The 22,136-nt window shown below is 45.7% G+C and overlaps 1 protein-coding gene across 1 annotated transcript in view; it reads left to right on the top strand.

Moving 5' to 3' along the window:
• Nucleotides 1-10,836: 10,836 nt before the first annotated feature.
• Nucleotides 10,837-22,136, top strand: part of SHISA2 (shisa family member 2) — a 54,990-nt gene continuing 43,690 nt past the window's right edge. The window contains exon 1 of the mRNA XM_040340496.1: nucleotides 10,837-11,478. Coding sequence (XP_040196430.1) covers nucleotides 11,190-11,478 — 289 coding nt within the window. The 5' untranslated portion in view covers nucleotides 10,837-11,189. The remainder of the gene's footprint in view (nucleotides 11,479-22,136) is intronic.

Genomic DNA, 22,136 nt, shown 5'->3' with positions numbered 1-22,136 from the left:
TTGTGGGGGGGGGTTCAGTCTGTGATGGGGTGGTCTGTGATTGTGGGGGGTCCATCTGTGATTGGGGGGGGTCCATCTGTGATTGGGGGATCAGTCTGTGATAGGGGGTCTGATTTGGGGGATCTGATTTGGGGGGTTAGCCTGTGATAGGGGGATCTGTGATTGTGGGGGTTCAGTCTGTGATTGGGGGGTCCATCTGTGATTGTGGGGAATCAGTCTGTGCTGGGGGTGTCCATCTGTGATTGGGGGGGGGATCGGTATGTGATGGGGGTCTGTGATTTGGGGGGTCAGTCTGGGATGGGGGATCTGTGATTTGGGGGGTCAGTCTGTAATGGGGGGTTTGTGATGAGGCAGGGGGATGTGATGTAAGGGGGGGGGGGGGCTGAGGACACTGATGTAAAAGGGGTTCTATGATTTCTGCACTGGCAAAACACAGGTCTCTATTTTCTATTTGTCCTGTTCACATTGAAACAGCGCCCCTGCGTGCTGAGCAGTGTGGTGCAAAATGCATTCTGTTTCTATGCACCGCAACTGATCCGTGCTGCATAAAAATGAAAGAAATGTATTTTGAGATTTTTATGTCGATTTCGATGGTGTGTGGGTCTTAAAGGTGTGTGCATGTGTGTGGTGGGGGGGGCGCTGTGAAGTGGAGGATATCATGTGGCATCATAGCACCAATATGACATTCGGACCTCCGCTTTAAGAATTTTTTTCCGACCGGACCCCCGTGAATTTTAATTCACTACCCCTGCCCTAGACAAAACGAGCATCCATCTAAGGGGAAAAGATAAAAAAATATATAATTGGGTGAACTCCCGCTTTAACGCTAAAACGCTGTAAAAACGATTCAGTGTGAAAGGGGTCTTAGTGAATTGACCCCATTGCCAAAAAAAGAATAGGTGACAAAAATGTACTTGTACTATAATTTTGTACCAAAAAATACACACAATAAATTTTTGCCACCCAAGCAATCATGGCAATTTTTGCTAATAAACAACTCTCAAGGTATGCTGGTATCATTGTTTTAAAACTGTTACCAATTTCTAGGTAGTCTAAGGCCATAAGTGATTCCGATCATGTAAGGGCAGAAAGAATTTTACAAGTTGATCGATCGTTAAACTTGGGTACAACCAGCCAGTTTCTCCAGGTGGGACGACTTCAGCCAACCAGCCCCTACCAGCCGGGAGAATGCAATGGCTCATGGGAGGGATTCCCCTGTCAACACTGTCTGAGGGGAAACCTACATGTATGGCCGGCCTAAGAAAAATACAATAAAAAACACAAAACCTTCCTAGAACTGCTAAGGCTGATTACTGGAACACTGCTTGCTAATGTGAAAGGTCAAAGGAGTATGACAACAACTGTGTCAACCAAGTGCAAGAATGCTCTACAGAGAAACATCTCCTTTTTTTACCACAAAGGTTTTATGAAATAAAGGAGGAGTACATACTTACATAAAAAAACAATAAACAAAAAACATTTGCAATAACAAAGGGATGAGTGCCCAAAGGGGCCCACAACACAAGGTTACAGAAAGAGATCATTCAAACCTTTGTCATCATCATCTACTTATTACCTCCATGTTACCCACAAGGTTTACTTCTAACCACAGATAACCACAGGTGATAAAAAATATGGGCCCAGATTCAGATAGGAGATACGACGGCGTATCTCCTGATACGCCGTCGTATCTCTGAGTGCGGGCCGTCGTATCTATGCACCTGATTCAGAGAATCAGTTACGCATAGATTTCCCTAAGATCCGACTGGTGTAAGTGTCTTACACCGTCGTATCTTAGGCCGCTAGGTGGCGCTTCCATATAGTTACGCGAGGAATATGCTAATTAAGTATTTACGCTGATTCTTAAACGTACGTCCCGCCGGCAGATTTTTTTACGTCGTTTACGTTGGGCTTTTTTCGGCGTATAGTTACCCCTGCTATATGAGGTGTAGCTAATGTTAAGTATGGCCGTCGTTCCTGCACCGAGTTTTTACACTCGGATATTTTACAGACGGCGCATGCGCCGTTCCAAAAAAACGTCAAAAACGCGGGGTCAAGTGAAATTTTAATAAAACACGCGCCCAACATCCCCATTTGAATTAGGCGGGCTTACGCCGCTACACATACGTTACGCCGCCGTAACTAAGGGCGCAAGTTCTTTCTGCATACGGAACTTGCGCCCAAAGTTACAGCGGCGTAACGTATCGGAGATACGCCCATCTTTCTGAATCCGGGCCACAGAGTTTAACTGCTTGCCGACCAGCGCACAACTATATACATCGGCAGCATGGCACGGACAGGCAGAAGGACGTATAAATACGTCCCCTTTAAGAGCACGGCATTGTGGACGCACGCGCGCTGCCGCTCCGTGAGCCCGACCACGTGTCCAGCGAACTCGATCGCCGCTGGGATACCCGCGATCGTCTCATGGTAAGGAAGAACGGGGAGATGCTGATGTAGCAAGCATCTCCCCGCTATGCCTAGTGATAATGACAGTGATCACCACATACTGTTATCGGAAGCGGTGGTCACTATAACTTTTGCGCAAACCGATCAATAAACGCTTATTGCGATTTCTTTTACCAAAAATATGTGGAAGAATACGTATCGGCCAAAACTGAGGAAAAAAAAGTTTTTTATATATATTTTTTTGGGGATATTTATTATAGCAAAAAGTAAAAATTATTGATTTTTTTTTAAATTGTCGCTCTATTTTAGTTTATAGTGCAAAAAAATAAAAACCAGAGAAGTGATCAAATACGACCAAAAGAAAGCTCTATTTGTGGGGGAAAAAAGGACGCCAATTCTGTTTGGGAGCCACATCGCACGACCGCGCAATTGTCAGTTAAAGCGACTCAGTGCCGAATCGCAAAAAGTGGCCCGGTCTTTTGGCTGCATAATGGTCCGGGGCTTAAGTGGTTAAATAAAGGACACATGAACACCAACTGATGGATGAAATCTTTTTCCCCGTACACACGATCGGAAATTCCAAAAAAGTCCGATGTGAGCTTTTGAACGGAAATTCCGACCGTCTGTATGCTCCATCAGACTTTTGCTGTCCGAATTTCCGCCAACAAAAGATTGAGAGCTAGTTCTCAAATTTTCAGATGAAAAAATCTGATCGTCTGTAGCAATTCTGACGCGCAAAATTCCGACGCATTCTCGGAAACAATTCGACGCATGCTCGGAAGTAGGGTTGTCCCGATAACACTTTTTTAGGACCGAGTACAAGTACCGATACTTTTTTTCATGCACTCGCCGATACCGATTACCGATACTTTTTTTTAATGTCATGTGACAGTTTTCAAATTTAAGAATGTCTCTTACATTGGTGGTCAATGGGCACAGGGTATGGTGCACATCAGGGTACTGGGCACAGCAGGGCACAGGGTACCGGGCACATCAGGGCACAGCGGGGTACTGGGCACATCAGGGTACTTGGGCACGGCAGGTCACAGGGTATGGGGCACATCAGGGTACTGGGCACAGCAGGGCACAGGGTACTGGGCACATCAGGGTACTGGGCACATCAGGGTACTAGGCATGGCAGGGTACTGGGCACATCAGGGTACTAGGCATGACAGGGTACTGGGCACATCAGGGTACTAGGCATGGCAGGGCACAGGGTACTGGGCACATTAGGGTACTGGACACGGCAGGGCACTGGGCACATCAGGGTACTAGGCATGGCAGGGCACAGCAGGGAACACTTTCCTTTCAGTTTCCTTTAATGCAGAGTAGCGCAGGAAGCGGCTCACATTTGTAATAAGTTCTTACTGTCCTCTATCATGTTGCGCTATTCCCCGGCGGCCCCTCCTTTCCTCTCCTCTCGTCCATCCCAGATGATGTCGCAAGCATACAACGAGAGGAGAGGAGGGGCCACCGGGAACCACGTGACATGAGAGAAGACAGAACTTATTACAGCCGCTTGTTACCCGCTCTGCTCTCCGCCCCCCCCCCCGCCCCTCTCTCCACCCGTCGCTCTCTTGTCAATAGACAAGTATCGGACAGGGCATGGGCAGCATTTGCGTGAGTACAAGTACTCGCGCAAATGCTTGGTATCACTAGTATCGGTATCGAGGCCACCCAAATCGGAAGCAATGAACTTAATTTTCTCGGCTCGTCGTAGTGTTGTACGTCACCGCGTTCTTGATGGACGAAAGTTCAGAGAACTTTTGTGTGACCGTGTGTATTCAAGCCAAGCTTGAGCAGAATTCCGTTTGGAAAAACCATCCAAGGTTTTTCCGAAGAAAAATCCGATCATGTGTACGCGGCATAAGACTGTACAGCCTCATAATGGTGGAATCTAGGTAAGTAACATATCTTGTCTTCTAAAGTGGGGCTTGGTCATGTAATCCAACTTGAAATGTTTTCCTAGAAGTGGTTTGTCCCTCTGCTACTACGATAAGCAACCTGACACACTTCTAGATGCTTGTCTATTATGCTGACCCTCTGGCTTCAATCTTTTTTGGGTGACTAATTTGCAAAAAGAAAACATTTTACAAAGAGGGCAGAATAAAGTGTGAAATCCTTATTTGTATACTGTCTGTTTTTTTGAGTTAGTAGCTCAAACAGAGATGGGCAGCATGGCATCCAAACGTTTGCATAGGTTATCATCAATGGCAGTCTCCATGTTTCTTTTTTTTTGATTAATTTCTTTTTTTATTTTAAAACAAAATAATACAATACATAATACAAAAACAATAATACAACCAGACAATCACAATCCTACTTATTATTATACATCCCCTGTTACCTTTTGGTCAGAGTCAGGCATATATCTCTTTCATTCATATCTTTTTTGCCCCCACCCGGAATCCCGGGAAGGGCATCCAAAAAAAACAAGAACAGCAACAAAACACAAACAAAAAGAAAAAGAGAGAAAAAAAAAAAGGAGAAGGAAAAAAATTAAGAATCAGAATTTTCCTCTCCACCAGTCTCCATGTTTCATATAACACATTTCCTTTAAATTGAGAAGAATGATAGTGGTTTCCATCTTCATGAGATCCAGCAGAACCATCCAACTGATTTGTTACTGTGGCAGAGAAAGGGTGTTTTGGTAATAAACCAGTGAGAGCCCAGGAAAGGTGTAATATCTCACACGCTGCCTTTCAGTTAGTCTATTGGTATCATTTTGGGAGGAAACTGAAACCACCAGAGAAAACTCTAGGTAGCCATAGACCTCAGTGGCAATAGAAGTTCTGTAAACACAATAAAGCCACAGTGCTGATTACACCAAACCACCTTACTGCCCAGCTGGAGTGTTCTAAACTTTTACTGTAGTAATGGGGTATATGGCGAAATAAGTGTTGTGTCTTCTTAACCACTTAAGCCCGGCCCATTTGGCTGGCCAAAGACCAGGCCACTTTTTGCGATTCGGCACTGCGCTGCGACCACACAGCGGAAAATTAAAGGGGGCGTACCTGTACGCCCATTTGCCCAGCTGTGCCATTCTGTCGACATAAATGATCTTTTGGCAGTCCTTAAGCGGTTAAATGTCTATGCAGGACAGCAAAAAGTTAAATTAGAGCATTCAGGGTAACTTTCCGCTGATCTCAATGCAACAGATGCAGCACCTCTGAAGAGACAGAAGTATCTCTAGGCAAACAGATAAGAAGAACAGAAGCGGCAGCGACGCTCGATAGGCGGTAACCCGCTTGCGCTACACCCCCCGCCCGATCCATGGCCTTACCTTATGCTGTGGTAGAGGTGCGAAAGGAGATGGTGGTGCACTGCTGAATCTGGGGTAGGGCTCCTAGAAGAGGCTGTTGCTACCGGGGGGCCATTGCTTCTCCTCCCGGCCAAAAAGGAAGCGGGTCCTGAGACCCGATTGGCTGGGAGTCATAAGACTCCCGGCCAATCGGGTCTCAGGACCAGCTTCCCGATTGGCGGGAGGAAAAGCAGGAAGACATTAGCGAATATTAATTTGCTAATGTCACACATGTGGGTGGCACTGAGCCCACCTTTTTCCATTGTAAACAAGGTAGATTACCGTTCTGTGACAGGAGAAGACAGAAATCTTGTGTCTCTGCAAAGCAGGGACACAGATCTCTGTCTTCTTACAGTACAAGCCCCCCCCCCTCAGTTAGAAAGCACTCCCAGGGTACACATCTAAACCTCTGATTGCCCCTGATGTTAACCTCTTCCCTGCCAGTGTCATTAATACAGTGACAGTGCATAGTGTCAAAAGTTCCAAAGGGTCCAATTTGTCCGTCGCAATGTCGCAGTCCCGCTATAAGTCGCTGATCACCGCCATAACTAGTAAAAATAAATAAATAAATAAATAAGTGAAAATTCCATAAAAATGTCCCATAGTTTGTAGACGCTATAACTTTTGCACAAACCAATCAATACACGCTTATTGGAATTTTTGTTCACCAAAAATATGTAGCAGAATACATATTGGTAGATTTTCTTTTATTATTATTATTTATTGGATGTGTTTTATAGCAGAAAGTAAAAAATATCATTTTTTTTTGTTTTTTTTAATTGTTTGTCTTTTTTTGTTCAGAGCACGAAAAAGATGATCAAATACCACCAAAAGAAAGCGCTATTTGTGGGGAAAAAGGACATACAATTTATTTGGGTACAGCATCGCATGACCGCGCAATTATCAGTTAAAGTAACACAGTGCCGTATCGCAAAAAATGGCCCGGTCATGGTAAACCTTCCGGAGCTGAAGAGGTTAACACAACTATATTTGAGAGATTAAAAACAAAAATTGTGATTTGCTGCAGAACGGTCCCTGAGCAATGAATAGCCGTCAGCATTCCATCTCATAGCACATCCTTCATCAGCCACACACTGCATTGTGCTAGCCTGGTGACACTACTCCCCAGGGGCAGCCAGCCTCTGCCCTCAGCATTACCCCCAGCACACATGCAGCTGCTAATGGTAATTACTTGCTAAAACTACTAATAGCCCAGAATAATGCCTGTTCACAAGGTGCTGCCATGGGGGAAAACAAACACAGCACATGGCATGCAGGATACACACTCAGGAACATTTTGTTTTGTTTATTTCCAGCATTTCTGTGCGTTCTGTTGTGTTTCTGCACATCCCAGTGTATATAAATGCATGCTGCTTTAATGTGTCCCAGTGTATATAAATGCATGCTGCTTTAATGTGTCCCAGTGTATATAAATGCATGCTGCTTTAATGTATCCCAGTGTATATAAATGCATGCTGCTTTAATGCATCCCAGTGTATATAAATGCATGCTGCTTTATTATGTCCCAGTGTATATAAATGCATGCGGCTTTAATGTTTTCCAGTGTATATAAATGCATGCTGCTTTAATGTTTTCCAGTGTATATAAATGCATGCTGCTTTAATGCGTCCCAGTGTATATAAATGCATGCTGCTTTAATGTGTCCCAGTGTATATAAATGCATGCTGCTTTAATGCGTCCCAGTGTATATAAATGCATGCTGCTTTAATGTGTCCCAGTGTATATAAATGCATGCTGCTTTAATGTTTTCCAGTGTATATAAATGCATGCTGCTTTAATGTATTCCAGTGTATATAAATGCATGCTGCTTTAATGTGTCCCAGTGTATATAAATGCATGCTGCTTTAATGTGTCCCAGTGTATATAAATGCATGCTGCTTTAATGTATCGAATGCAATGTGTGAATGAAGGTGATTAGAAAACATTGATTACTGTGCATGTCATTGGCTTTAAAACACACTGGGGCGCTTCCGTTGTTGTCGGCGTAGAATATGCTAATTTCCTAGATACGCCGATTCACAAACGTACGTGCGCCCGGCGTTCGTTTTTTACGTCGTTTGCGTTAAGGCTTTTTCGGCGTAAGGCTGCTCCTGCTATTAGGGGGCGCAGCCAATGTTAAGTATGGACGTCGTTATCACTTCGAAATTTTAATTATTTACGTTGTTTGCGCAAGTCGTTCACGAATCGGGCTGGAAGTAATTTACGTTCACGTCGAAACCAATACGTCGTTACGCCGTACTTGGAAGCAATGCACACTAGGATATGTACACGGACGGCGCATGCGCCGTTCGTAAATCACGTCAATCACGTCAGGTCATCACATGTTACCCCTTCCCCATTTGAATTCCGCGCGCTTACGCCGGCCCCATTTACGCTACGCCGCTGCGACTTACGGAGCAAGTGCTTTGTGAATACTGCACTTGCTCCTGTAAGTTGCGGAGGCGTAGCGTAAATACACTACGCTGCGCCGCCGTAACTTATAGCGTAGCTACCTGAATCTACCCCACTGATTGCCAAACAGAAGAGTTATGTGTCCCAGAAATCTTCTCCTGGGTGTAGAAAAGATAAACACAAGAGGTCTGTGTGCACAAAGCTGAGATTAGGCACCACTGATAAGTGGAGCAAAGACCACACCTGGACCGAGGGACAGTTCTATATGGACTGCCAGACAGACCGTCCCTGGTGCAGGTTCCCACCTCCTTTACAGTGATTGGTTGTTAGGACTGCCCACGTCCTAACAACCAATGACACTTGATGTAAAGGGGGCTCTGTGATGGGGACACCTGATATAAGGGGGCTCTGTGATGGTGACACTCTGATGTAAGGAGGCTCTGTGATGGGGACACTCTGATGTAAGGGGGCTCTGTGATGGGGACACTCTGATGTAAGGGGGCTCTGTGATGGGGACACTCTGATGTAAGGGGGCTCTGTGATGGGGACACTCTGATGTAAGGGGGCTCTGTGATGGGGACACTCTGATGTAAGGGGGCTCTGTGATGGGGACACTCTGATGTAAGGGGGCTCTGTGATGGGGACACTCTGATGTAAGGAGGCTCTGTGATGGGGACACTCTGATGTAAGGGGGTTCTGTGATGGGGACACTCTGATGTAAGGGGGCTCTGTGATGGGGACACTCTGATGTAAGGGGGCTCTGTGATGGGGACACTCTGATGTAAGGGGGCTCTGTGATGGGGACACTCTGATGTAAGGGGGCTCTGTGATGGGGACACTCTGATGTAAGGGGGCTCTGTGATGGGGACACTCTGATGTAAGGGGGCTCTGTGATGGGGACACTCTGATGTAAGGGGGCTCTGTGATGGGGACACTCTGATGTAAGGGGGCTCTGTGATGGGGACACCTGATGTAAGGGGGCTCTGTGGTGCGTAAACCTAATGAAAGGGGGTTCTGTGATGGGGACACCTCCATGTAAAAGGGTTCTCTGATGGGGACACCTCCATGTAAGGGGGCTCTGTGATGGGGACACCTGATGTAAGGGGGTTCTCTGATAGGGGCACCTGATGTAAGGGGGCTCTGTGATGGGGACACCTGATGTAAGGGGGCTCTGTGATGGGGACAAATGATGTAAGGGGGTTCTGTGATGGGGACACCTGATGTAAGGGGGCTCTGTGATGGTGACATATGATGTAAGGGGCTCTGTGATGGGGACACCTGATGTAAGGGGGCTCTGTGATGGTGACATATGATGTAAGGGGGCTCTGTGATGGGGACACCTGATGTAAGGGGGCTCTGTGATGGGGACACCTGATGTAAGGGGGCTCTGTGATGGGGACATATGATGTAAGGGGGCTCTGTGATGGGGACACCTGATGTAAGGGGGCTCTGTGATGGGGACACCTGATGTAAGGGGGCTCTGTGATGGGGACACCTGATATAAGGGGGTTCTGTGATGGGGACACCTGATGTAAGGGGGTTCTCTGATGGGGACACCTGATGTAAGGGGGCTCTGTGATGGGGATACCTGATGTAAGAGGGCTCTGTGATGGGGACACCTGATATAAGGGGGCTCTGTGATGGGGACACCTGATGTAAGAGGGCTCTGTGATGGGGACACCTGATATAAGGGGGTTCTGTGATGGGGACACCTGATGTAAGGGGGTTCTCTGATGGGGACACCTGATGTAAGGGGGCTCTGTGATGGGGATACCTGATGTAAGAGGGCTCTGTGATGGGGACACCTGATGCAAAAGGGGTATCTAATGGGGTCACTTAATACTAGAGGACACCTGGTGTAAGATGGCACTCTGGACACCTGATATAAGGGGGAACTCTGATTGGGCACCTGATGTAAGGGGGCTCTCTGATGAGGGCACATGATGTAAGGGGGATCTGTGACAGGGGCACCTGATGTAAAGGGTGCTGTGATGGGGACACCTGATGCAAAAGGGGAATCTGATGGGGTCCCCTTGGTGTAAGGGGACAGTCTGATGGGGACACTTAAGATGTAAGGGGGCTCTGTGATGGGGACACCTGATGCAAGGGGACTCTGATGGGGACACCAGATATAAGGGGGCACTCTGATGGGGACACCAGATATAAGGGGGCACTCTGATGGGGACACCAGCTATAAGGGGGCACTCTGATGGGGACACCAGCTATAAGGGGGCACTCTGATGGGGACACCAGATATAAGGGGGCACTCTGATGGGGACACCAGCTATAAGGGGGCTCTTTTATGGGGACACCAGATATAAGGGGGCTCTCTGATGGGGACACCAGCTATAAGGGGACACCAAATATAAGGGGACACTCTGATGGGGACACCAAATATAAGGGGACACTCTGATGGGGACACCAGATATAAGGGGGCTCTCTTATGGGGACACCTGATGTATAAACGTACATGGATTGTAGATTTTGTGTTGGAATGGGGATGTAAAGTACAGCACAAACCTGAGTCAGACCTTTTCTGGAGGGACACCCCCCCCCCCCCAGCATTGAAGGGGTGAATATGAGCAGCTGCTGACACAAGGTGTGTGCTGGGGCTTGTGGTGCCCCTAGTAGCTGTGGTGTTGTAGTGTCGGAAGAGTATGTAGGAGGAGGAGGAGGGATGGATGGAGGAGGAGGGAGGTGCTGAGGGTGACAGGGATCTCTGTACTCCTCTCCTCCTCCCTCCAGCCGGTCACTTTGCTCTCGATCTGTCAGTGTGCTCTCTGGACTCTGCTCCCGGGACTTTGCGCTCCGCTCCCGGGACTTTGCGCTCCGCTCCCCGGACTTTGCGCTCCGCGGACTCTCGGCTCCGCTCCCCGGACTCTGCGCTCCGCTCCCCGGACACTCAGATCCGCTCCCCGGCTGGAGCTCTATGAAGAAGATGGTGGCGGGGGGGACATAGCTCTCCTCCATCCCGGACCATGTGCGCCCCTCTGCCCCTCCAGCATTGATCTCCTCTATGGTGGGCACCGGATAGGCACAGAGGGATTAGCAGTCCTAGGAGTGAGTCATGTGGATGGCACTGCTGGTCGCGGCTTCCTTCCTGCTGGCGGCGGCCCGGGGGAATGGGGAGTATTGTCACGGTTGGACGGACTCTCAGGATGTATGGAGGGACGGCTACCAATGTCCGGAGAGGTTCGATGGGGAGGACGCCACCATCTGCTGCGGGACCTGTGTACTGCGCTACTGCTGCTCCAGCGCCGAAGCCCGGCTGGATCAGGGGGTGTGTAACAATGACAGGCAGCAGGGGGCGCCAGACAACGGCAGGTCCGACAAGGAGAGCCCGGACTCCGCTGCAGGTAGGCACCGCTCTGCCAGGGGCACCGGAGGGTGGATGGAAGGCACTGACATGGGAAGGGAGAAGTCTGGGGGTGATCAGGGACCAGGTCTGAGTCTGGGGCAGGGAAGTCAACAGCTCACAGCATTTTTTACTGACAAAACCTGGAAAATATACTTACGGAGCATCTTTTTTACTGACACCTTGAAAAATTACAGAACTCGTATAAACTAGGAGAATTGATTTTAAACACAATATCTAAACACTCACAATACCTGTATTAAGTCATTTGCCTGATTTACACTTAAAAAGTCAACATAGCACAACAAATTATCAGCCCCAGTTATTTACAGACAGTTGGAACAATCACAGATTTTTACGGATTGTTCGTAAATTTACTGACCGTTGGCAAGCCTGGCCAGGGGGTATTAGAGGCCAGGTCTAGGAATTATTAGGGGGCACATTTGGGGGTATCAGGGGCCAAGTCTAGGGGCTATTTAGGGGCAAGTCTGCAGGGATCAAGTGCCAGGTCTAGGAATATTAGGCGACAAGTCCGGAGGGTATCAGGGGGCAAACTTGGGGGTATTAGGAGGAAATTTAGGGATATTTGGAGACAATTCCGGGGATGGGGGGGCTACCAGGGGGGAAATCTAGGGATATTCTAGAAATATCAGGTGACAAGTCTGGGGGTTATCAGGAGCCAGGTGTAGGGATATTAGGTGACAAGTCTGGAGGGTATCAGGGGGCAAACTTGGGGGTATTAGGAGGAAATTTAGGGATATTTGGAGACAATTCCGGGGATGGGGGGGCTACCAGGGGGGAAATCTAGGGATATTCTAGAAATATCAGGTGACAAGTCTGGGGGTTATCAGGAGCCAGGTGTAGGGATATTAGGTGACAAGTCTGGAGGGTATCAGGGGGCAAACTTGGGGGTATTAGGAGGAAATTTAGGGATATTTGGAGACAATTTCGGGGATGGGGGGGCTACCAGGGGGGAAATCTAGGGATATTCTAGAAATATCAGGTAACAAGTCTGGGGGGTATCAGGGGCCAGGTGTAGGGATATTAGGTGACAAGTCTGGAGGGTATAAGGGGGCAAACCAGGGGGTATTAGGAGACAATGTAGGGATAGAAGTCAAGTCTTGGGGGGTATCCGGGGGTATTAGGGGGCAATCTAGGGGATATTTGGAGACAAGTCCGAGGGGCTACCAGGGGGACAATCTAGGAATATTCTAGAAATATCAGGTAACACTTCTGGGGGGTATCAGGGGCCAGGTGTAGGGATATTAGGTGAAAATCTGGAGGGTATCAGCAAACCTGAGGATATTAGGAGGCAATCTAGAGACAGAAGTCCAGCCTGGGAGGTATTGGGGGCAAATCTGGGGGTATTAGGGGGCATTCTATGGGATATTTGGAGCCAAGTCCGAGGGGCTACCAGGGGGAAAATCTAGGGATATTCTAGGGATATCAGGTAACAAGTCTGGGGGTATCAGGGGCCAGGTGTAGGCATATTAAGGGGAAAATCTGGGGGTATTAGGGGGCATTCTATGGGATATTTGTAGACAAGTCCGGGGGGCTACCAGGGGGAAAATCTAGGGATATCAGGTGACAAGTCTTAGGGGTATCAGCGGCCAGGTGTAGGCATATTAAGGGGCAAATCTGGGGGGTATTATGGGGCATTCTTTGGGATATTTGTAGACAAGTCCGGGGGGCTACCAGGGGGAAAATCTAGGGATATCAGGTGACAAGTCTGGGGGATATCAGGGGCCAGGTGTAGGCATATTAAGGGGCAAATCTGGGGGTATCAGGGGGTAAATCTAGAGGTATTGGGGGCCAAGTCTAGGGGTATCAGGGGACTGGAATACGTGTCCAAGCTGCAGAGCCAAGCCAACTGCAGCTATTGCCAATAGCCACCAATTAAATGTCACGTTGATGGAGACATGAAAGAAAAGCTCTGGTCACTTTTGTCTTCATTGTCATCTTCTGAATCACTTTATTCCATAATTGTCATTTTAGAGTGTGATTCCAGTGATATGAAGGGTCATGAGCTCTGTATCTCCAGGGACATTGTGTGTAGTAGGGAGAATTACAATGTATAATTTTCTGTCTGGGAGACTCTTCTGCAATTACACCTAAACGTTCCGTGAACGCAAGAAAAAATGTGCATTTTCACACAGATTTGCGTAATGCCCGAAAAATGCGCAAAGAGCTTGCAGTGCAATAGATTCTTAATGGCACCCCAAAAGCAGCACAGACTCACTTTTTTCTTTTTAAAAAAGTAAAAAAAAAAACGTGTGAAGCTCATCAACACCCAAAAAGGTACACAAGCTTTTTCGGCGTGTTTTTTGCGCACATGGCAGCCTATCGAAAACAGATGAGCTGCCCCCTATGTGTGTAGCACAGAAATGCATACAAATGTGTGATACTAGGGGTGCACCTAGGCTGAGGGCTTGTTTAAAGCCTGATCAATACCTTTGTTTTTGTTTTTTCGAGAGCTTTAGGTGTGGTGTGTAAAACAAAACCCTGCTTACTGCATCTTTGATGCACTTACATCAAAACGCATGTTGTATAGCATTCAGCAACTAAAACGTATAAAAAAGGCAACGCACCTAAAGCACGCCACACACTTGTTGGTAATGCGCATGTGGTGTGTTTTTTCTTGCATTATTTATTTATATTTTCTTGTACCGAGTTGCATGCGTCTGCAGTGTGATCCGGTGCAAAAAAATAAACACGCTGGCCCAGATTCTCAAAGGGCTTACGATGGCGCAACGCAATGTACGCCGTCGTAAGTCCTAATCTGGGCCGTCGTATCTATGCGACTGATTCTTAGAATCAGTTACGCATAGATATCCATTAGATCCGACAGGCGTAAGGCTCTTACGCTGTCGGATCTTAAATGCAATTTTTTTTTTTTTGCCGCTAGGTGTCGCCTCCGACGTTTTCCCCGTCAAGTATGCAAATTAGCTAAATAAGCGAATTCCCGAACGTACGCGCGGTCGACGCAGTGAAGTTACGACGTTTACGTTAGTTTTGCGCGGCGTAAAGTTGCCCCTGCTATATGAGGGGCAACCAATGTTAAGTATGGCTGTCGTTTCCGCGTCGAAATTTTAAAATTTACGTCGTTTGCGTAAGTCGTCCGTGAATGGGGCTGGACGCCATATATGTTCACGTCGAAACCAATGACGTCCTTACGACATCATTTGGAGCAATGCACCCTGGGATATTTTCCGTACGGCGCATGCGCGGGAACGCGCCTAATTGAAATGCTCCACGCCCCCTACCCGGCTAATTTAAATTAGGCGGGCTTGCGCCGGGTGATTTACGCTACGCCGCCGCAACTTTACAGGCAAGTTCTTTGTGAATAAAGCACTTGCCTGTAAAACTTGCGGCGGCGTAACGTAAATCAGATACGTTACGCCCGCACAGTTTTACGCCCATATACGAGAATCTGGGCCGCTGTTACTTAATTTTTTTTAATCGCACATGGAAGCAATGCAATGGTCTACATAGGGCTCATTGAAATCCATTCATTCATTTATCTTGTATATATTTTGTTACTGCTTTTAAAATAAATGCAACATTTGTGGTCAATATTTATTTTCAATATTTATATTTACCACTCTAGTTCCCCACTTCTTAAATAATCAGTTTAGCAGCAGATCTAAGCCAGAGAATAAGCTCAGGACTAGCACATTATTGAGTGATGGGCATGTAATAAATACAAATAAAGGTGGAGTATTTCATCACAGCATTGCCTTCAGTAAATAGAACATTGATAGTCACATTGACATTCAGCATTTGATATATGGAATCCAGACTATATACAAAGTACATGAAGAGGGTTCCCAGACACAAGGCAGGGAGGGGGTATGGGTGAACCCCTTATGTAGATGGCACCTGATGGTGGATGACCCCCATTCTGCTTTAGGATGATCTGTTACACCTGAGAAGATCGCTGTGTTTGCTGATCAGAAAAAGGCAGAAATGGATTTTTATTTTCCTTTTAAACTCATGTTGTCATCACCAAGTAAACAGCAGTGCAGATCATCATTCTCCTCCATTCTAATCTCTGACATGTTTATAGAAAGCTACAAGAGTTCTTCTTCTGCTCCCAGCACAGCTCTGTGAGCGATCATTCACCATTGCTGCATGGAGGCTGAATCCAGATTATTAATGACCGTCATCTGGGCACTGACAGCCCTGGCACACACATACTATTTATCTCTTTGGTCATTTCTGGATATGTTCACAGGTACAAGGTTTTTCTTTTTTAAATCAGATTTTCTATAATAAAACATTTTGTCAGACGAAAAAAAAAAAAAAACTCATACAGGACAGCAAAGTAAGAAAAGAGGAACATCATCCAAATTGTGAAAAGTAAAATAGAGGCACTATTAAAAATGTCAAAGTAAAAATAGATTTTCACTCTGTAAAGCAGTCTACCATTATTGTGGATACTTATGAGCATTCATATTCTCTGGTCGTATCCTGTGGCATTTGCATTAGAGCATTATTTGTCCCTTTACCCCACCAAGATCACACGCATGTGCACTCAGAGTTCTAGTCAGGGAGTCATATTGTTTATACCTTGCCACGGTATCTTCAGTAATAATAATATAATCTCAACCATAGAGCGCATGTGCAGGATTGATGGCATGTGCGCAGGATCGATGGCACGTGCACGCTTAGCACTCTAGCCAGTGTGTCATAATGTTTACACCTTGCCATGGTATCTGCAATAATAATATAATCTCGCCCATATAGTGCTGAGTGCGCATGTGCAGGATTGATGGCACGTGCCCACTGAGCATTCTAGCCAGAGAGTCATATTGTTTACACCTTGCCATGGTGTCGGCACAAATTATATAATCTCGCCCATAGAGCGCTTGGTGCGCATGTGCAGGATTGATGGCACATGCACACTCAGCGCTCTAGTTAGAGAGTCATATTATTTACACCTTGCCATGGTATCTGCAATAAATATAAATTCTCGCCCATAGAGCGCTGGGTGCGCATGTGCAGGATTGGTAGCATGTGCGCACGCAACGCTCTAGCCAGGGAGTCATATTATTAAGGTACTTATATAGCACTGTCAATTTACACTTGTGCTTTACATATACATTGTACATTCACATCAGTCCCTACCCTCAAGGAGCTTACAATCTAAGGTCACCAACTCACATTCATATACTAGGGCCAATATTAGACAGAAGCCAATTTACCTATCGGCATGTCTTTGGAGTGTGGGAGGAAACTGGAGTACCTGGAGGAAACCCACGCAAGCACAGGGAGAACATGCAAACTCCAGGCAGGTAGTGTCATAGTTGGAATTCCAACCAGCGACCCTTTACTGCTAGGTGAGAGTGCTACCCACTACACCACTGTGCCTGCATATTGTTTACACCTTTCCATGGTATCTGCAATAATAATATAATCTCGCCCATATAGCGCTGGGTGCGCATGTGCAGGATTGACGGCACGTGCGCACTTCACATTCTCTGAGTTGCATGAAGACTTCCAGGATATATGACTTCCATATCTAAGTGTTTATGTGTGGGGATAGAGTGTGTATTGATTAAGACCCTTAGAAGAGACCATCCCTTAAAGGACAAAAATACAAATACAACATGGTTTGGGACTTTTCATGTATCTTCTAGGGCAGTGGTTCTCAACCTGGGGGTCGGGACCCCCTTGGGGGTCAAATGATGATTTGCCAGGGGTCACCAAATCCTGGGCTATTCCTGAAGGCCACACTGATCTCCCAGGAAGGGAGATGATAAGAGGGGGATGAACAAAGAAAAAGGGAGAGAAAGGAAAAAAAGAGAGAGCAAGAAAGACAGTTAGAGGGAGGGATGCGGGGGAAAAAACAAGGAATTAGGATAGAGAGATGAAAGGAAAAGAAAGGAGAACATGGAGAAAGAGTGGTACATTCTAAAATGTACCATAAGGGGTTTTAAAACTGTACAAGTGGAAGGCACCCAGGGAGCGCTAAATGTCTGTGGGTTAGGGGCGCAAATTACTTGTCTTGCCTTGGGTGATTTCTACCCACGCTATGAAAATAATTTTACTGTTAGGGGTCCCCAAAACTTGGGAAATTTTATCAAGGAGTCACAGCACTAGGAGGTTGAGAACCACTGTTCTAGGGTTAAATGACCACTTGACCAGATAATTATAAAATAATTTCATAGCTTTATTAAAAATATAATTTCTTAAAAAGGGGTTTGTTTTAACAAACCCCTTTATTAAAGTGGAGGTTCACCCTAAAAACAAATTTTTAACATTAGACTAAGCATAGTAAGGGCATTTACTTTCGGCAGGTCTTTTTTTTTTTTTCTCCGTACATACCTTTATATTCTGATTTGGTCCAGGGCTTCCGCGTTCTGATGACTGCGGGACTGGGCATTCCTATCCTTCGGTTCGATGATTGACGGCTTGTGAAACAGGTGACCTGTCGCACAACGCGCGTCACTAGATTTCCGGAAATAGCCAAGCTGCGAGTCGGCACTATACGGCGCCTGCGCCCGCCGTGTAGAGCTAACTGCGCAGGCGCCGTATAGTGCCGACTCGCAGCTCGGGTATTTCCCGACATCTGGTGACGCGCGTTGTGCGACAGGTCACTTGTTTCACAAGCCGTCAATCATCGAACCGAAGGATAGGAACGCCCAGTCCCGCAGTCATCAGAACCCAGAAGCCCTGGACAAAAACAGTCTATAAAGGTAAGTACGGAGAAAAAATAAAAATGTACCTGTCGAAAGTAAATGCCCTTACTATGCTGGCTCTGCTAGATTTAATGTTAAAGATTTTTTTTTTTTGGGTGAACCCCCGCTTTAAGAAATTATATGATATTTTGTCGGTACTAGCGACATCATTTTCAATTTCAGTATGGAAGTAGAGAGGGGGGGGGGGGCTCAGAAAAGGTATTTGGATGCAATTCTGTCAAAGGAGAGTGTGAAATGTTAGGGGATTTGCAAAATTAGGGTGGAGGTCCTCTTTAAGCACATGATTGCTTTATAGTAATCCAGCACCTTGCTTGTAGCACTCGGCATATAATACCACTTGTAAATGCTGATATCAGGTCTTCCTGTCTCCTGTTATTGGGGCAGTGTCTGATTTCACAGCCGGGTGCACACTCCTGGCCCACAAAGCTCTAGATGAATGTTTTATGATAGTGTCCTATGTACCCCTTTGCAGTGGGAAGTGTTGAACAGATATACCTTGGGGCACATCAGTTTAACTCAAGCGTGCAGTTAAATTGTAAAAATTCATTGTCTTTGCCCATTAAAGTAAAGCCAAAACTTTTTTTTTTAAGAGCAGAGAAGGTTTGAAATCTTCAATGTGTAAAAAAAAAAAGTGAAGAATCCTTTTAAATATATAGCTTTATTCTTCTGTATTGCAACTTTTATACGCTGCTGCATTTCTAGTGCTATGCCCTCAGTGATCTCACTCATGGTTATTGAATTGTATCTTACAGAATGGTGGCACAACGTATGTCAGAATGCATGGAAAATCACATCATCATTGTCATGCATGTTAGGGACTGAGTGAGCTCCAAATCTGACTTTTGGTTAATATGTATTTATTTAGTTATTATAGTTATATAAGGCTGACAACCGTGCTCTTTACATATTGTACAGTCAAAGTGCCTGTGATTGGAGGACAGTTGTAGATGGTGGCACTTTAGGAGTCACACTCTGTAATCTGCTGGTTTGCAAAATTCAATAATGAGCTCAAATCTCTGCAGTCACCATGGAACTTAGAAAAGTTTAATTTAAAAGCTGGTGAGCACGAAAACCTGTGCCTGTTGTATTTAACTACTTCCAGCCCAAGGACGTCATATGACGTCCTGGACTTTCAGTGGGGATATCTGAAAGATGCCTGCAGCCACAGGCATCATTCAGATATCCATCTCTTCAGCCGGCGAATCCCTGCACCATAAAAACGATCATAGCGGCGCCCCCCTCCCACCGCCATCCGGTGCTTCTCCGGGCTCTCCTTTGCCATCGGAGACCCGGAGAAACGATCCGTCGGCGTCCGATGGAAACCATAGAGTAGACTCTAGTCATCTCTATGATCGTCGGAGGCCCGGGCGCGATGTTATGACGTCACGCCCGGGTCCTGGAATGTAAACACAGCCACAATCGCGGCTGAAAGCATTAGATCGGTGAATTTTTTTCACGATCTAATGCTTTCCTGCCTGGAGGAGAGATGTGGGGTCTTATTGACCCCGCATCTCTCCATAAAGAGTACCTGTCACAAACCATTCCTATTACAAGGGATGTTTACATTACTTGTAATAGGAATAAAAGTGATCAAAAAGAAAAAAATGTAAAAAAAAGTGTAAAAATAAAAGAAATTGAGTAAAATAAAAAAAAATAATACAAAAAAATGTTAACACCCCTATCCCCGGTAGCTCGCGCTCAGAAGCGAACACACGTAAGTCCCGCCCACATATGTAAACGCCGTTCAAACCACACATGTGAGGTATCGCCGCGTGCGTTAGAGCGCCAGCAACAATTCTAGCACTAGACCTCCTCTGTAACTCTAAATGTGTAACTTGTAAAAAAAAAATAAGCGACGCCTATGGAGATTTTTGGCGCCATTCCATGAGTGTGCGCAATTTTTAAGCGTGACATGTTAGGTATCTATTTACTCGGCGTAACTTCATCTTTCACATTATACAAAAAAATTGGGCTAACTTTACTGTTTTGTTATTTTTTAATTCACAAAACCGTTTTTTTCCCCAAAAAAAGGCGTTTGAAAAATTATTGCGCAAATACTGTGCGAGATAAAAAGTTGCAATGGCCGGCATTTTATTCCCTAGGGTGTCTGCTAAAAAAACATATATAGTGTTTAGGGGTTCTGAGTAATTTTCTAACAAAAAAATTATGATTTATGCATGTAGGAGAGAAGTGCCAAAATAGGCCCGGTATGGAAGTGGTTAAAGATGCAGATGTATTGGAAAATCCACTCAAAAACATTGTATATGGAAGTAATCTATACGATATTCAATGGCTAAAATAGAAGCAAATAGTAGCACAAAAACCTCCAAAATGTTTTGCTGATTTAAATGCCTTTGAAGCAGATCATCATCTACTTCAACTTATCAAAATCTTTGCTAATGTCTATGAGAAGGACTTATACTATAGGCTGAAAAGCTTTACCATAGTCTGTATTATTGGTATAACACCCACAAGGACCATCAGGTCCCAATATTCATTTTAGGGGGGTCTGATGATTACATATGACAAACACCCCTTTGAGAAATCCAGAGTAGGCTGGCAAAACCTGTCTGGGTATGTGGCCTGCCTCCACGTGGGACTAGCTGGTTGCTTGCCAGACACTGCCAGTACATCAGTATTGGATTACCATGCCACTACTGTCTGCATTCCCCAGATGGCCCCATCTAGAGTACTGTATGGGATGTTTATTTCTGTGTATAAGAAGTTTATTCCAGGGTAGGAGAAGTTCAGTGTATGAGATGCTTATTCTAGTGTAGTGTATATCAGGGTACGTACAACCCCTAATTTCAAAAACGTTGGGATGTTGTGTAAAATCTACGTAAAAACATAATGCAATTTTTTGCAAATCTCATAAACCCATATTGTGTTCACAATAGAAAATATAACAAATGTTTAAACTGAGAGAATATGCCATTTGAAGGAAAAAATACGGTCATTTTAAAATTGGCAGTAACATGCAGGGCCGGCCCTACCATGGGACCCGATGGTACCATTGTACCAGACGGCACTTTCAGGGGGGCGGCAAAGTGCCGCCCGCCATCCCATTCCGCCAGTTCCGCTCCCCGCTCCACTGTGGGGCTAATTGCATGAATAGAGCCATAACAGGTCCTTTTTCTACTCCTATACGTGTAAACAACCATAACAGGTTCGCTTTATACTCCTATATACATGTGTAGAGCCATGATAGGTCCACTTTAGTTATCATGATATAAAATAATGGTTGTGGGGGCATTTTGGTGTGCGTAATTTTTTTGGGGGGCAGCATTTCATTCTTGGTACCATGTCTCAAAAAAGTTATGAAAAGGGCAAAAAAAAGCTGGCAAAGTACAACCCTGATTCCCAAAAAGTTGGGATAGGGTCATGTTTATCATGGTGTAGCATCTGTTCTTCTTATAACAGCACTCTGTAAATGTCTGGGAACCGAGGCGACCAGTTGCTTGAGTTTTGTCCCATTCTTGCCTGAGCATAAGCTGCTTTAAAATCTGGATATATCTTTCAGCATTCATGGTGCCTTTTCAGATGAGCACGCTGCACATTCCATACACACTAATGAACCCCCATACCATCAGGGATGCAGGCTTTTGAACTGAGCGCTGATAACAACCCTAGAAGGTCCCTCTCCTTTGAAGTTGCCAAAAAGAATGTTGAATTTTGATTTGTCTGACCACAGAACATATTTCCACTTAGCAACAGACCATTTAAAATGAGCTTTGACCCAGGGAATACGACATGGATCATATTCAGATACGGCTTTTCCTTTACATGATAGAGCTTTATCTTGCATTTTTGGATGGCATGGTGAACTGTGTTTACAGTCAGTGATTTTTGGAAGTTTTCCTGAGCCCATGCAGTAATGCCCATCACAGAATCATGCCTGTTTATAATGCAGTGCAATCTGAGGGCCGGAGGATCATGTGCATCCAATATGGTGTTTCCG

This window comes from Rana temporaria, chromosome 2, assembly GCF_905171775.1.
Source record: "Rana temporaria chromosome 2, aRanTem1.1, whole genome shotgun sequence".
Lineage (NCBI taxonomy): Eukaryota > Metazoa > Chordata > Amphibia > Anura > Ranidae > Rana > Rana temporaria.
The sequence above is the reverse complement of the archived record's forward strand: the minus strand, read 5'-3'. Positions and strand labels throughout refer to the sequence as shown.